Below are 15,541 nucleotides of genomic sequence, written 5' to 3'. Positions count from 1 at the left end.
CCTGCTGATGGGTCAAATCGAGGCCAAATAAGAGAGCTCAGCATCAGTCTGCTATTGTCAGATTTAGCTAAAATTTCTGTTGCTACTAACTGAAATCTTCTCACATCTGTAACAACTGCTACTTCAATTCCAAAGGGATTATTGCAAAACAACCAAGCAAATCATGCATCTCTCAGTCAAAGAGCATCTCTGTCCAGTGCATCGACTGTGGTCCACTGTTGCAGAAAAGCTTGCTTTAGCTCATCCTCAAATCAGAAGAGACTGGTTCAGGAATGGAACTGAGCCATTTTATCCATAGCCTGGAGCTTTACATCCATTGACTAGCAAACCCAGCCCAGTGAATTACATGGTGGGCAATCTGAATGAAGTAGTTTAGGATTTATATCCTGGCAGTAGACTTCCCATGTAACAACATAACAGCTGAAATTGGCTACCAGAGTGACATACAACTGGTTGAAGCAGCACAATGGTAGATCTTGTTCATCTTGGCCAATACCAAAAGTTGCTTTCGCATCTCTGCAAAGAATATCTTGATAGTGGTTCAAAGAAATATTACAACAGCCGTAGGATGGGATTTTTGAAAAATGTCTAGCAATGACTTCAGCCTGAATGAGGAAGTTCTGGGGCTGTGACATTCAAACTCGAAGCCACCACAGAGATTAATTAATGGAAAACCTTTGTCCTTGAGCAGATCATCCTCCTCCTTCCTTTTCAGGAGAATCCTCATTTCAATTCAGTCAGCAGACAAGCTATATAGGAGCAGGCCCCAGTGATGAAAAAGCCAGGGAGGATACGGACTCAGTCCCAGTGATTTTTTTCTTTCATGGGATGTAGGCATTGATGGCAAGGCCAGCATTTGTTGCCCATCCCTAATTGCCCTTGACAACTGAGTGGCTTGCTAGGCCATTTCAGAGGGCAGTTAGGAGTCAACCACATCACAAGTAGGTCAAACCAGGTAAGGACAGCAGATTTCTTTCCCTAAAGGACATTAGCGAACCAGATGGGCTTTTATGACAATGATAGCTTCATGGCACCGTTACTGAGACTAGCTTTCAATTTCAGATTTTTATTAATTAATTGAATTTAAATTCCGCCAGCTGCCAAGGTGGGATTTGAACCCATGTCCCCAGGGCATTAGCCCAGGTCTCTGGATTACTAGTTCAGTGACATTGCCACTATGCCACCATCTCCCCAATCATCTTAATGATGGTAGCTAAAGAAGCAACAAACTATCTAATTAAAGATTGATGGGTCAAATCCCTGGTCTCAGCAGTCTAGGGGTTCAAACATTTTTCAAGAGTTGCAGTATTGTCCAACTTGGTTCGGGCAGACCCAGTTAATGACTTCTCTTCACAGTCCAATCAGAGGAAATTGAAACAAAGAGCGGACGTTCTCTGGTTAGATTTTGTGGGTACGGGCAGAAAGTCACAGGGACGTCACAAATGAAAGTCACATTTAGGTAACAAAGTTCAAGTACTTGTCACAAACATGATGAATGCTCATTACATCCCACACATGAAGCCTTTTTTGCTGCCTTGAAGTGGACAGGGCTTAAAGAATGGATCAATTGATGCTGACTGAGATAGGTATAGGAATAAATATAAACTGCTGAATGCACCAACCGAGATTTTTTGACCAACAAAGAGAAAAAGAGTTGCCAAAGCACATGGGTAGATTTTCCAGCAGGGTTCTCCCAACCATCTACTGAAACTACAGTGGAAAAGTTGCAGAAACCCTGGAAAACACCATTAACACTATTTTCCCAGGATTTCCACAGCTCTTCCAAAGTATGGCCGGTGCATGGCAGTAGCCCTGTGCAAATTCATTCTACCTGGCAATTCCACCCAATTCCCACCCAATTTGCAAGGAAAGAAAGGGAACATTGTTAAATAATTTAACTGCCACCTCTGTAGACTCATGAAAAATGTGTTTTTACCCATGTTCTTAACATTCTGTTGGATGCTTGCCTCTATTGTGCTGTTTGATGCACAAACTTGGTTTCTTAGAGGGGTTATGTTCACCACATTTAAATTGCAAAAAATAGGAAGTCTTAACAACTGCAGATTCACAAACCGACATTTTCATGGATCAATAATGCAATCGATTTCCTGAACATTGGTTCTTTTACATTAAAAGAAAGCAGCTGACCAAGGGAGAACCTGAATCTGCCAATGCTGCACCCTATATGAAAAATCTTTAGTGACAGAATGGGAAATAAAACATCGTCTTTGCAACAAGGTACAATATTCAATTAAAAATAAGAGAAATTAGAAGCCTCTCAAAGTCAATTGCCAAGACTACTACTGAATGTGGAACTGATCCATATAGAGTAGGAAAACTGCAGACAATGTTCATGGATATGAGACAGGACAGGGATACATATAGGACCATGACAAATGGTCCCAGTGCTTCTAGGGTGGAGAGAAAGGGAAAACAGAATGAAAGCTGCCTAGCGTTTACACCTGATTGGCATCCAGTGACTCCTGATGAATGTGCTTACATGGTTACATCAAGTGAGAGCAGATGGAGAGTTGGTTATGATCTTTCCTCAGGGTCAAACACAGTCTGTTGCCATTAACCGTCTATGTTCAGAAAGGAATAGGATCCAAAGAGTAGCCAGACTCAGAACTGCACCACAGCAACAATCCAGATCATCAGAAAAGGAAGGAAAAAAAACAAAAATTCCTAAGCTTCTTGGCAGCAAGACTTAATGATATTCACTACAGGCCCTTGGTGAAGTACTACTTGCTGTTATCAATGCATCAACTGGGATGTTATGCTGCCATAGTAGAAACAGGGCAAGTTCTATCAAACGCCTGTGAAAATGAATACAGAATGATGCAAGAAAACCACTAATAATTTGGATACACAGACAAAATCTCTCACAGGCTTTACTTTATTTATACTTAATGAGGTGATAAATGACGCTAATCGTACCTTGTACTTCGTTGTCATGGCATTCTTTCAGCTTGGTCCAAATATCCTTAAATACATCTATAGCAGCTTCATTTGTGCTACCAGTGCCTGGACTCCCACAGCTTGCACTGGAGCTATTCATGGTACAATCTATATGTAGCTCTTCAAAATTACATACTGTAGATAAAAAAATCCTCAATCAATTTTCACCTGCAAAACAGATTAGGTAAAACTGATATTAGAATTTAAAAGAAAGAAAAAAATATTTCCCCTCTCCCGCACCCAATTTCCTCTCTTCTCCATAAGATAAGCAGATAGATTCTGATTAAGACCTCTCAGCCTATTTGATCTCAAGCATTCTGAGAAAATCCCATATAATCTTCCGATTAAAATATTGAAGTTTTTGTTTTAATAACCAATACCTGGCTGTAAAACACTCTTCTGAGCAACCCATTCACAGTTTTGATCACCATCTCTAAACAAATACTCCTTGGGTAATTCTTGGATTTATGCTGGGCTGTAGCTCAGATTGTGCAGCAGCTTTCCAGTATCTATTCTGGCTAGTTGTTTTGCCTGGTAGACCCCAGCAGGTTATCCAGCCTGGGTACAACGCAACTGAGCCGAGTACTTTTGCTTCTAATGTACATTAATGATGGAAAAACTAAAAATAAGCTTGTGAACATTGCTTATGACACTAACAGGGAAAGTTGTAGAAATATAACAGCCAGAATTTTTAATTTGGCCAGGGGGCCCCATCCACTGGCCGAAAAGTCGGTGGCGAGCCCACCTCCACTGGGCCTGGGGAGCCAGTCCAGATTTTATGCTCCCAGGCCCTTAATTGATCATCGGCAGGAAGTCCTGCCTAATGAAGCTGCTGGCTAATCAGTGGGCCAGCATCTCTTAGTCCCAGCAGTGCTCCAGGGAGCGGTGGCCACTGCTGGGACTACACCCAGCTTCAGGAGGAAAGTATGTTTTTAGGGCCCTTCCGGGGACAATCGGTGAGGATCTGGCAAGGCAAAGGGGGGGGGGGGGTCAGTTAGGGGGGCAGTTGGGGCTTGGAGGGCAGCCCTCCATGAGGCACAGGGTGCCCGATGCAGAGGCCCCCCCCATTCAGCCTGGCAGAAGGCCCGCCATTAGCCAGGCTTTCTGAGGCTTCGGCCACCCGCCAGTCAAGGGTAAAATACTCGTGGCGGAGTCCCTCAAGTGCCAGTTAATTGGCCACTTAACGGCCTTGATTGGCCTGGGACAGGGAGGGCGGGGGGTGCCATTTCTTGTAGCCGCCGCCCCGCATAAATTTTCAGCAGTGGCAGGAATAGGTCAGTAGGGTCCCCAATCCTCCCACTCCATTATACTCCCCCCCCACCCCGCTCTTTTGGGGAGCATAAAATTCTGACCAGCATGTGATAGGCTTTAGGAACAGGATTCAAGAGTGCAGGAGTGTGATGAATGAAGGAACACAGAGCAGACTAGTGAAAAACTGGGATACAAGGCCCAAAGGCGGCTGCAAAGGTAGAGCAGAAGGCCTCAGAAGGAATTAAAAACAAAGACAAGGATTTTGAAGTCAGAGGACTGCGAGGAAAGGAAGACAGGTGTGCAGAAATAAGTGCACAATAGGATACCAACAGCAGAATTTTAGGTGAACTGGAATTTGAAATTCTAGCAAGGAGAATGTTGGAGGTGACAAAGGCCTGAGAGGATATTGCCAATGGTGGGAATGAAGTAGGGGAGAAAACAGCAGTCAGTCTTGATAATCGACTAGATCAGTTTCAAGCTAAGCCCAGACTTAGGGTCAGACAGATCACTGAGGCTGCGCACCATCAGGTATAGCCTGACAATGCACCCAGAACGGGAGGCATTTTCTGGTGAGGCCACCTTCTGACTGCACACCATCAATATGAAAGAGCCTTAAGATGGTGCTTACAAACAAGGTTGTACACAAATTAGATTTTTTTCAGAAAATATTTTGGGAGGCAGCACGAGTAATTTAAGACATGAAATATGGTAGGTGTAGCATGCTTGCGAGGAAAGCTTTTCACCACTGGGTGTTTCCTTGCCTAATGGCTGGATCTGTTGTAGATTAACTGTTAAAAATTTATTACTATGATTATTCAATTAATTTATTATAGCATCATGCAACTTCCAGCAACTCCCATGAAAAGTACTACTTTCACTTTCATACAGCCAACCAAAGCTGTTGTAACTTTGGCACTAAGGGGAGATGGTGGCATAGTGTTCATGTCACTGAACTAGTAAATTAGCCCAGGCTAATGTCCCTGGGGACATGGAATCAATTCCACCATGGCAGCTGGTGGAATTTAAATTCAAATAGCTAAAAATACAATTAATTAATAAAAATCTGGAATAGAAAGATGGTCTCAGTAATGGTGCCATGAAACTATCATTGATTATCATAAAACCCATCTGGTTCACTAATGTCCTTTAGGAAAGGAAATCTGCTATCCTTACCTGGTTTGACCTACATGTGACTCCAGGTGCACAGCAATGTGGTTGACTATTAACTGCCCTCTGAAATGGCCTAGCAAGCTACTCAGTTGTCAAGGGCAATGAGGGATGGGCAACAAATGCTGGCCTTGTAAGTGACACCCACATCCCATGAAAAAATAAAAACTAGCCATTAGAACTGCATAGTACTAAGACCTACTGTACTACACCACTGCCCTAGTAATTTACAGCATAAGGGACTAAAATTATTGAACGAAACAGAATTGGAGTTCAATGCCAGGATGAAAGGCATAATTTATTTTAAAGTCCAAGATTTTCAGTATTGTTAGGCATGACAAAACATGCTCTCATTCCTTTCTATTCAGCTTCTCACATACTACTGGACTACGACTGGTTAATCAATTACCAAATGAAAGCCAGAGTGCTCGTTTTCTGAGTTTTAACAATGTATCGTATAAACACACTAAAGAAAATGATTAGATCCTCATTCACAGCAAGTTATTTTTCTGACCAATAGATTCATAGTCTAAAGATAAGTCTACAAGAAAACCTGTACTACACAATAAAGTAGCAAGATACTCATTTTTCAAATTTATAGAAAACATCTTCTCATCCTACTTCATATAGAATATCTAAATTTCATACCACAAACTGAATACATTTAAAGTTCAAACTTAAATACATTTATATGCTACATACCTTTAAACTTAAATTGCGAGAAAACCTTTTTTGTGAACGCTTAATCTTGGCATTTCCTGGAGCTACAATCCTTACATGTGTATTACAGGAGGCATTTGGATCATACTTGGTCACTAAAAAAACTGCTGCTTAGCTCAAGCTGTCTGGTTTTGCTAGGGCAGATATGCAAATGCACAATGGATAGCCCAATATGCTTTTCACAACTGGTTGAGCAGGTCTGTATACTCGCTGGGACTGGGAATCAAACCAGAATTTGTTGGCATAACAGCCCAGTCAAACTGGTTTTTCACTCAACTAAAAACTGGTTCAACCAGTCTGCACCAAAGGAAAGTTCAACCTACTGAGGTGATTCAGAAATAAACACAGCATTTAAAAACAGGCTAGGTACAGTTGGGCTGCCCATTTCCAAGTTTTTAAACAGATGCAGCTCTCGTTCTATAAAATTTTGAACCGGTTTTTGTTGCATTTAATTCAGATATACCAGAAATTTTGATTTTGGTACATGAAGGAACAGTATAAAAGTCAGGTACTCAATTCAAAAGTACTTCAAAATACTGTGTCTCCACTTGATGGCCATTCTTGCTTTAGTGCTTACGGCCCTAAGCTGTCCATATGACACTGAATGACCTTTTAGTTGTCACTCTGTTTTGATTCAATTTTAATGTTTCCAATGACACAAAATGAAAGCGTTGATAAACCACCAAATTCAGCAGAAATGAAAAAGAGCTTAAAGGAAAGAATGAAGACCCCTCAAATAGATCAACACTAAAAAACTGGAAACGTTGGTACAGAGCTAGGTGGACAGAGGTGGAATGCAACTTAGGGACGTGCTGGGCTGTATCCCCACTGCTTTCTGCGGACCAAATGCGACCTGTAAAACTATACCTATCAATATTTGGACAGGCACACAGTAACAAACTAAAATTAAGGAAACAGCCTCTGTCATGTTTTGTACTGCAAGAACACTAGCTATAGGGGCTGCGTATTGGGCCCATTTTCAGTTGAGGGTACACTGGGGGGTGGAAAAACTGGACACTATGGGAAGATGCCCCACAGCAAATTTTCTGCCCTTAAAGATACAAAGCACAAGACCTTCACGCAAATAGCAGTGAATCAAGTACAGCAATACCCCCAAGAGAAAGAACCAGGAGCGTTCTTGGGAAAAATGATCAAAACCAAGATTTCTGGACTGCAGACATCTAAGTGAATGGACACCTCTCAAATTTTAAGCTTGACACAGTGGCTAGCGTTACAGTATCGTCTGTCCAAGAGCCATGGGTGAAGAGACATTACCTGCAACAGATATACAGTTGCATAGTCCATGCAGGACACAACTGTGAGTAAAAGGTAAACTCTAAGCAACTCTTCAGCAATAAGGAAGACAACTACTAGAGACCTTATAAGTCTTACACAATCAAGAAGTTTCTTTACTGAGCAGGAATGCATGCTTGGAACTGCAGTTGATTGAGAAGGTAGCCAAAGTCAAGCAAACAAAGGCAAACAATTTCTTCAGCCGATACGCTAGCGAAGACATTGGTAGATCATCCATCACAGGAGGATGTGAATTTCATATGTGACAGAGGCATACTTGCAACATACAGCACAAAGTTGGCCAGCAAGCACACAGAAGTTGTGAGAAATATGACAAATGCATTAGACAATATTGTACACATGGATAGCCACAAGAAACTCCAGGAAGGAGAACAACAAAGATGTTCCATGAATATAGAAAATATTTTAACCATAATTGATGACTTATTAGTTTACAATGATAGGATTGTTATTTCCACTTCAATGAGGTCCGATATCTTAGATCAATTAGACCAAGGGCATTTGGGTATAACCAAGTGTAGAGCAAGGGCACAGTCTTCAGTATGGCGGCCTGGGATATCTAAGGATATTGGGACTATGCTCAACAATTGCCAGACATGCATGACAGAGGTCAGAACAGCGTGAACCACTATTGACTACCCAATTTCCAACATGACCTTGGCAAAGGCTAGGCATAGATTTATTCATGTTTGGTGGGAAGTCATATCATCATTATCGAATACTTTTCCAGATGGATAGAAGTCTGACGATTACGTTCTACAACCACTTAGGTAGTTATGAGAATCCTTACGGACATCTTCGCAACACATGGGATTCCGGATGAAACATCAATGGACCACAGTTCACGAACGACATTTTTACCCAGTTTCCCATAAAGATGGGCTTTCAGCATCTAATGAGCTCACCAAGGTAACCACAGTCGAATGGCGAGGCAGAACGAGGTGTGAGAACCATAAAATTTTTACTCAAGAAAAATGAAGTTTCCTATCTGCTCCTAGTTTATTGTTCAACGCCACTGCTGTGTGTATTATCACCAGCAGAAATACTAATGGGAAGGAAGTTAAGAACACAGCTTCCAGTATTGCCTCAACAATTAATGCCAGGATTGAAGACTCAGGACTACGAGAAACTTCGAAGAGAAAACTCCTACAGATGGAAACAAACCCGGAATTACAATAGGAGATTGATCAAGAAGCTTACTCAGATAAAACAATGGTCAAAAAGTTTGAATGTGTGATTTGGAATGAGAAGGTACAGTTATCCATAGACATGAGGATTATCAGCAATCGTATGTTATACGAACGAAAGAAGGGAACATACGAAGGAATAGGAGGAATATCATTCCTATTCCACAAAAGCAACAGCCAGTAATCCATCTGCAAGATACAGATGAAGAGGAACAAACTCAAACCGAATGGAATACAACCCGTAGAAATGAAAAACCAAGTCACATTCTTGTCCATTCACTTAGCCTGTCTAAGTCTGCTTGAAGCCTCCTTGCATCTTCCTCAACTTACAATCCCACCTAGTTTTTTTGTCATCAGCAAATTTGGAAATATTACATTTGGTCCCTACATCCAAATTATTTATATGAATTGTGAACAGCTGTGGCCCTAGCACTGATCCTTGCGGTACCCCACTAGTAACAGCTTGCCATCCTGAGAATGACCCATTTATTCCTACTCTCTGCTTTCAGTCTGATAACCAATTCACAATCCAAATTACTATATTACCCCCAATTCCATTCGCTCTAATTTTGTTTACTGGCCTCCTATGTGGGACCTCATCAAAAGCCTTCTGCAAATCCAAATACACCACATCCACTGGTTCTCCTTCATCTATGCTACAAGTACTGTCCTCAAAAAACTCCAACATAGAGTCATAGAGAGATACAGCACCGAAACAGGCCCTTCGGCCCACCGAGTCCGTGCCGACCATCAACCACCCATTTATAGTAATCCTACGTTTATCCCATTTTTCCGTCTCACATCCCCACCTTCCCTCAATTCTCCAACCACCTATCTACACTAGGGGCAATTTTTACAATGGCCAATTTACCTATCAACCCGCAAGTCTTTGGCATGTGGGAGGAAACCGGAGCACCTGGAGGAAACCCACACGGTCACAGGGAGAACTTGCAGGCTCCGCACAGGCAGTACCCAGAACCGAACCCGGGTCACTGGAGCTGTGAGGCTGTGGTGCTTACCACTATGTCACTGTGCAACCCAGGTTTGTCAAACCTGATTTCCCTTTCATAAATCCACATTGACTCTGTACAATTTTACCATTATTTTCTAACTGTCCAGTTATCACATCCTTTATAACAGATTCTAACATTTTCCCTACTATTGACGTCAAACTAACAGGTCTGTTCTTCTCCATTCTCCCTCCCTTCTTAAATAGTAGGGTTACATTTGCTACTTTCCAGTCTACAGAAACCTTTCCAGAATCTGTAGAATTTTGAAAGATAACCAATGCATCCAATATCTCTATAGCTATCTCCTTCAACACTCTGGGATGTAGCTCATCTGGTCCAGGGGATTTATCAACCTTCAATCCAGTTAACTTTTCAAACACTACCTCTTTACTAATGCTATTTTTTTCAGTTTCTCAGTTTCACAAGTCCCTTGGTTGCCTAGTATTTCTGGGTGATTTTCTGTATCCTCTTCCGTGAAGACAGACACAAATAACTGTTTAGTTTCTCTGCCATTTCTTTGTCCTCCACTATAAATTCTCCTGTCTCTGCCTATAATGGGCCCACATTTGTCCTAGCTAATCTTTTCATTTTCACATACCTAAAGCAGCTTTTACTGTCCACCTTTATGTTTCTTGCTAGCTTGCATTCATATTCTCTTTTCCCTTTCTTTATTAGTTTCTTGGTCATTCTTTGCTGGACTCTAAATTGCTCCCAATCCTCAGGCTTACCACTTTTTCTGACATCCTTATAAGTCACTTCCTTTGATCTAATGCAATCTTTTGTTAGCCACGGTTGATTCGCCTTTCCCATTGGGTGTCTATGCCTGAGAGGAATATATATCTCTTGTAGACCATGTACTACATCTTTAAATACTAGCCATTGCCTGTCTACCATTAAATCTTTTCGCGTATTTTCCCAAACCACCATAGTCAACTTGCCCCTCATATCTTCATAGTTTCCCTTGTTCAAATTTAAGGCCCTAGTTTCAGAAAGAATCTCTTTCAAAGTTAATGTGAAATCCTATCATGTTACAGTCACAATTTCCCAAAGACTCTTTTACAGCAATGTTATTAATTAGCTTTTTCTTATTACATAAAACAATCTAAAATAGCCAGATCCCGAGTTGGTTCTTCAACGTACTTCTCCGGAAAATTATCTTGTACACACACCAGGAATTCATCCTCCACAGCATTAGTGCCGATTCGGTTTATCCAGTCTATATGTAAATTGACATCGCCCACTATTACTGTATTACCCATGTAACATGCATGTCTAATTTCCGAATTTAGAGAGGCTAGCGTGTAGGAGACCAGGCAGGAGTGCACTGGAATAGCCAAGTCTAGAAGTAACAAAGGCACAAATGAGGATTTCAACAGCAGATGAGCTGAGATGGGGCAAAGTTACAGAGGTGGAAATAGGCAGTCCTAGAGATGGCGTGAATGAGGTCAGAAGTTCATCTTGGCATCAAATGTCACATCAAAGTTGCCAACAGACTGGATTAATCTCAGACGGTTGCCAAGTAGAGGGATGGAATTGGTAGCTAGGGAACAGAGTTCGGAAATGGGACTGAAAACAATGGCTTCAGTCTTCCCAATATTTGATTGGAGGAATTTTTTTACTCATCTGGATATTGGACAGGCAGTCTGATAATTGAGCAACAGTAGAGGAATCCTCAATTCATGCTAATAACCCCAATGCCAGATGTTCTAATTTTGAGCTCTTCTGTGGCACCTTATATCAAATGCTTTTTGAAAATCTGAATACAGTACTTCACTGGTTTCCCCCTTATTCATCCTACTCGTTACATCCTCAAAAAACTAACAGATTTGCAAACATTATTGCCCTGTTATAAATCCGTGCTGGCTCTGTTTAATCATATTATGATTTAAGTGCCCTGTTACCACATCCCTAATAATAGATTCTGGTATTTTGCCTATTACTGGTGTTAGGTTAACTGGCCCGTTTTCTCGCTTCCTCCTTTTTTAAATAGCGGGTTTATGTTTTCTAATTTCCAAGCCTTGGGAGCCTGGAAGATCAAATCTAATGCATCCACTATCTCGACAGCTACCGCTTTTAAAACCCTAGACTGCAGGTCATCAGGTCCAGGGAATTTGTTGCCACTTAGTGTCATTAAATTCTCCACTACTGTTTCTTTACCTTATATTGATTCCTTTAAGTTCATCATTCTCGCTGGACCCTTAGTTCCCTATTATTTCTGGAATGTTTTTTGTGTCCTCTACTGTGAAGACAGATACAAATGGCAGGACTTTCTCCGCAGGCTTCAGGACCCTGACGTCAGGGTCAAATGGGTGTAAGAAGCCTGCACTGGTGGGGAACAGTCATCTGGCTGTGATTTAATATCTCTGCCATTTCCTTATTCCCTATTATAATTTCATCTGGCTCTGCCTCTAATGGGACCATATTTACTACACTAATCTCTTCCTATTTACATACCTATAGAAATGTTTCAATCGGTTTTCGTGACTCTTGCTGGTCCACTCTCAATCTTTGTTCTTTCCATATCAATTTCTTGGTCTACCTTTGCTGAATTCTAAAATCCTCAGGCTTATTATTCTTTTAGGCAACATTTTAAGCCTCTTCCTTTCATCTAATACTATCCTTAACTCTTCTTGCTAGCCACAGTTGGATCACTTTTTCTGAGGGGCCTGAAAGTAATGTGCATTTGTTGCAAATTATGTATTAATTCTTTAAATGCTAACCATTGCTTGTCTACCATCATATCTCTTAATGTAGTTTCCCAATCTACCTTAGCCAACACACCCCTCATACACATGTAGCTTGCTTTGTTAAGATTTAAGACCCTAATTTCAGACTTAGCTGAATTACTTTCAAACTCAATATAAAATTCTATATTATGATCACACTCTCCAAAGGTGTCGCTATGGGTATCCGCATGGGTCCTAGTTATGCTCGGCTTTTTGTGGGATATGTCGAGCATTCTTTGTTCCAGCCCTACTCAGGCCCCCTCCCCCAACTCTTTTTCCGGTACATTGATGACTATATCGGTGCTGTTTCCTGCTCCCGCCCCGAACTGGAAAACTTTATCAACTTTGCTTCCAATTTCCACCCTTCTCTCACCTCTACATGGCCCATCTCTGACACTTCCCTTCCCTTCCTCAACTTCTCTGTCTCCATCTCTGGGGATAGGTTGTCTACTAATATCCATTATAAGCCCACCGACTCCCACAGCTACCTCGACTACACTTCTTCACACCCTACCTCCTGTAAGGACTCCATTCCATTCTCCCAGTTTCTCCGTCTCCGACGCATCTGCTCTGATGATGCTACCTTCCATGACGGTGCTTCTGGTATGACCTCCTTTTTCCTCAACCGAGGATTTCCCCCCACTGTGGTTGACAGGGCCCTCAACCGTGTCAGGCCCATTCCCCGCACCTCTACCCTCACCCCTTCCCCTCCCTCCCAGAACCGTGACAGGGTTCCCCTTGTCCTCACTTTTCACCCCATCAGCCTCAATATCCAAAGGATTATCCTCCGCCATTTCCGCCACCTCCAGCGTGATGCCACTACCAGTCGCATCTTCCCCTCCCTTCCCCTGTCAGCATTCCGAAGGGATCATTCCCTCCGCGACATCCTGGTCCACTCCTCCATTACCCCCACCACCTCGTCCCCGTCCCATGGCACCTTCCCCTGCAATCGCAGGAGGTGTAATACCTGCCCATTTACCTCCGCACTCCTCACTATCCCAGGCCCCAAACACTCCTTTCAGGTGAAGCAGCGATTTACTTGTACTTCTTTCAATGTAGTATACTGTATTCGCTGCTCACAGCGTGGTCTCCTCTACATTGGGGAGACCAAGCGCAGACTGGGTGACCGCTTTGCGGAACATCTCCGCTCAGTCCGCAAGCAGGACCCTGAGCTTCCGGTTGCTTGCCATTTCAACACTCCCCCCTGCTCTCATGCTCACATCTCTGTCCTGGGATTGCTGCAGTGTTCCAGTGAACATCAACGCAAGCTCGAGGAACAGCATCTCATTTACCGATTAGGCACACTACAGCCTGCCGGACTGAACATTGAGTTCAATAATTTCAGAGCATGACAGCCCCCCATTTTACTTTCATTTTTAGTTATTTTTTCTTCCTTTTTTTTTACATTCTTTTTTACATTTTTTACCATATTTATTTTGCATTTATTTCATTTCATCTTAGTTTGTTCAGTTTGCTTACCCACTGTTTTTTTTCAGGTTTGCACTTGCTGCTGTTCAATATTCAGTGTATTAACACCTAATCTGTACGAATGCTTTGTCTTTCAACACACCATTAACATATTGTTTGCCTTTGCTCCGTGACCTTTTGGTCAGCTATGTGGCCTGGTCCAATCTAGACCTCCTTTGTTATCTCTTGCCCCACCCCTACCTCACTTGCTTATAACCTGTGACTTTTCTAACATTTGTCAGTTCCGAAGGGTCACTGACCCGAAACATTAACTCTGCTTCTCTTTTCACAGATGCTGCCAGACCTGCTGAGTGGTTCCAGCATTTCTTGTTTTTATTTCAGATTTCCAGCATCCGCAGTATTTTGCTTTTATTTTAGCCTGTTCTTTAGTTGGTTCCTCGCCATACTGATCTCGAAAACTATCGTGTATACATTCCATGAACTCGCCCTTCACATTATTACTGCAAATTTGGTTTGTCCAGTCCACATGAAGGTTAAAATCCCCCATTACGGAGTTGCCCTTGTTCCATGCACCTCTAATTTCCTGACTTATACTCTGCCCTACAACAGGTACGGTTAGGGAGACTTCAGTTATGTCAAGAGACTAGAGAAGGTGGAATTGTTCTCGGAGCCAAGAAGGTTAAGGGAAGATTTAATAGAAATGTTCAAAACTATAAACAGTTTTGATCAGAGTAAATAAGGAGAAACTATTTCCACTGGCAGAGAGTCAGTAATCGGGGGCACAGATGTAAGGTAATTCGCAAGAGAACAAGAGGGAAGAGGAGAATTTGTTCTGACACAGGTTATAATGATCTGGAATGCACTGACTGAAAGGATGATGTAGTAAACTTTCAAAAGGGAATTGGATATATACTTAAAAGGAAAAATTTGCAGGGCTCTTTGAAAGAGCAGGGAACTGGAACTATTTGGCTAGCTCTTTCAAAGAACTGGCAAAGGCACCTTGGATTTAATGGCCTTCTTTCCTGCATCACTCTGTGCAATTGTGCACAATGATCATGATAAGATTCAAACAATCTTTTCCAGCAATTATACTTTGTCTTTTGCTTCACCACGTCAAAGAAATTGCATTTTGAGCTCATTTGTCCATTTTTTTCAAAAATTAAACATTCTCAATTGATAATCAGTGGTTAGCACACAAGATCCTTGCTCCTTAAAAACACTTACTGAATCAGAGTTTTCAAAATAATAATGTATTTTAACAATGTGTTTTTAAAAAACACAGTCTAAGCTTTGCAAGATGGTACAAGCACGGGCTTGCTTGTGCAGCAGTTATATGCAAGTCTAAATATTTCCATGCAAGAATTCATAACAGAAATCTGCAGCATAACCCATCCCCCTATGGTATCGTGCAAAAATGTTAATGGAGCACAGGGTTTGTTTAAACATGTCTATTAGTTGTTTTTTGTCATTAGTATAGTACTTTCAGGGAGCCATTATAAGAAATGTCAACTTACTGAAACCCATTCCCATATGAACACGCTGCTTGAATGTACTGTAAAATCAACTGTCTTAACTTTACAGCACTAAAACCAGCCCTTTGTTTCAAAATTAGGTACTATGAGATAAACTCAAAATGCTCACTAATGTTTCTTTAATTCTTATGAACCCTAACAATTTGGAAACCAAACTACTGCTGTATTTATGTACTTTTCACAATCAAAAATGCTTATTTTCAAAACTATAATTGCATAGTTTGGAATCACAAGCAGAATAGTGACCT

The 15,541-nt window shown here is 41.7% G+C and overlaps 1 protein-coding gene across 11 annotated transcripts in view; it reads right to left on the bottom strand.

Annotated features, from left to right (window-relative positions):
* rbbp8 (retinoblastoma binding protein 8) overlaps nt 1-15,541 on the bottom strand; it is a 195,543-nt gene that overhangs the window by 94,306 nt on the left and 85,696 nt on the right. For 5 of the 11 annotated variants that reach the window (XM_068032150.1, XM_068032152.1, XM_068032156.1 and 2 more), the window contains one exon: nt 2,938-3,093. In XM_068032150.1, coding sequence (XP_067888251.1) covers nt 2,938-3,093 — 156 coding nt within the window. Of the gene's footprint in view, nt 1-2,937; nt 3,127-6,078; nt 6,237-15,541 lie in introns of those variants that run through there. The other 6 variants (XM_068032154.1, XM_068032155.1, XM_068032158.1 and 3 more) reach the window with 4 other exon arrangements.

Source organism: Heterodontus francisci, chromosome 5 (genome assembly GCF_036365525.1).
Source record: "Heterodontus francisci isolate sHetFra1 chromosome 5, sHetFra1.hap1, whole genome shotgun sequence".
Taxonomy (NCBI): domain Eukaryota; kingdom Metazoa; phylum Chordata; class Chondrichthyes; order Heterodontiformes; family Heterodontidae; genus Heterodontus; species Heterodontus francisci.
Note: the sequence above shows the minus strand (reverse complement) of the source record. Positions and strands in the feature narration are given on the sequence as shown.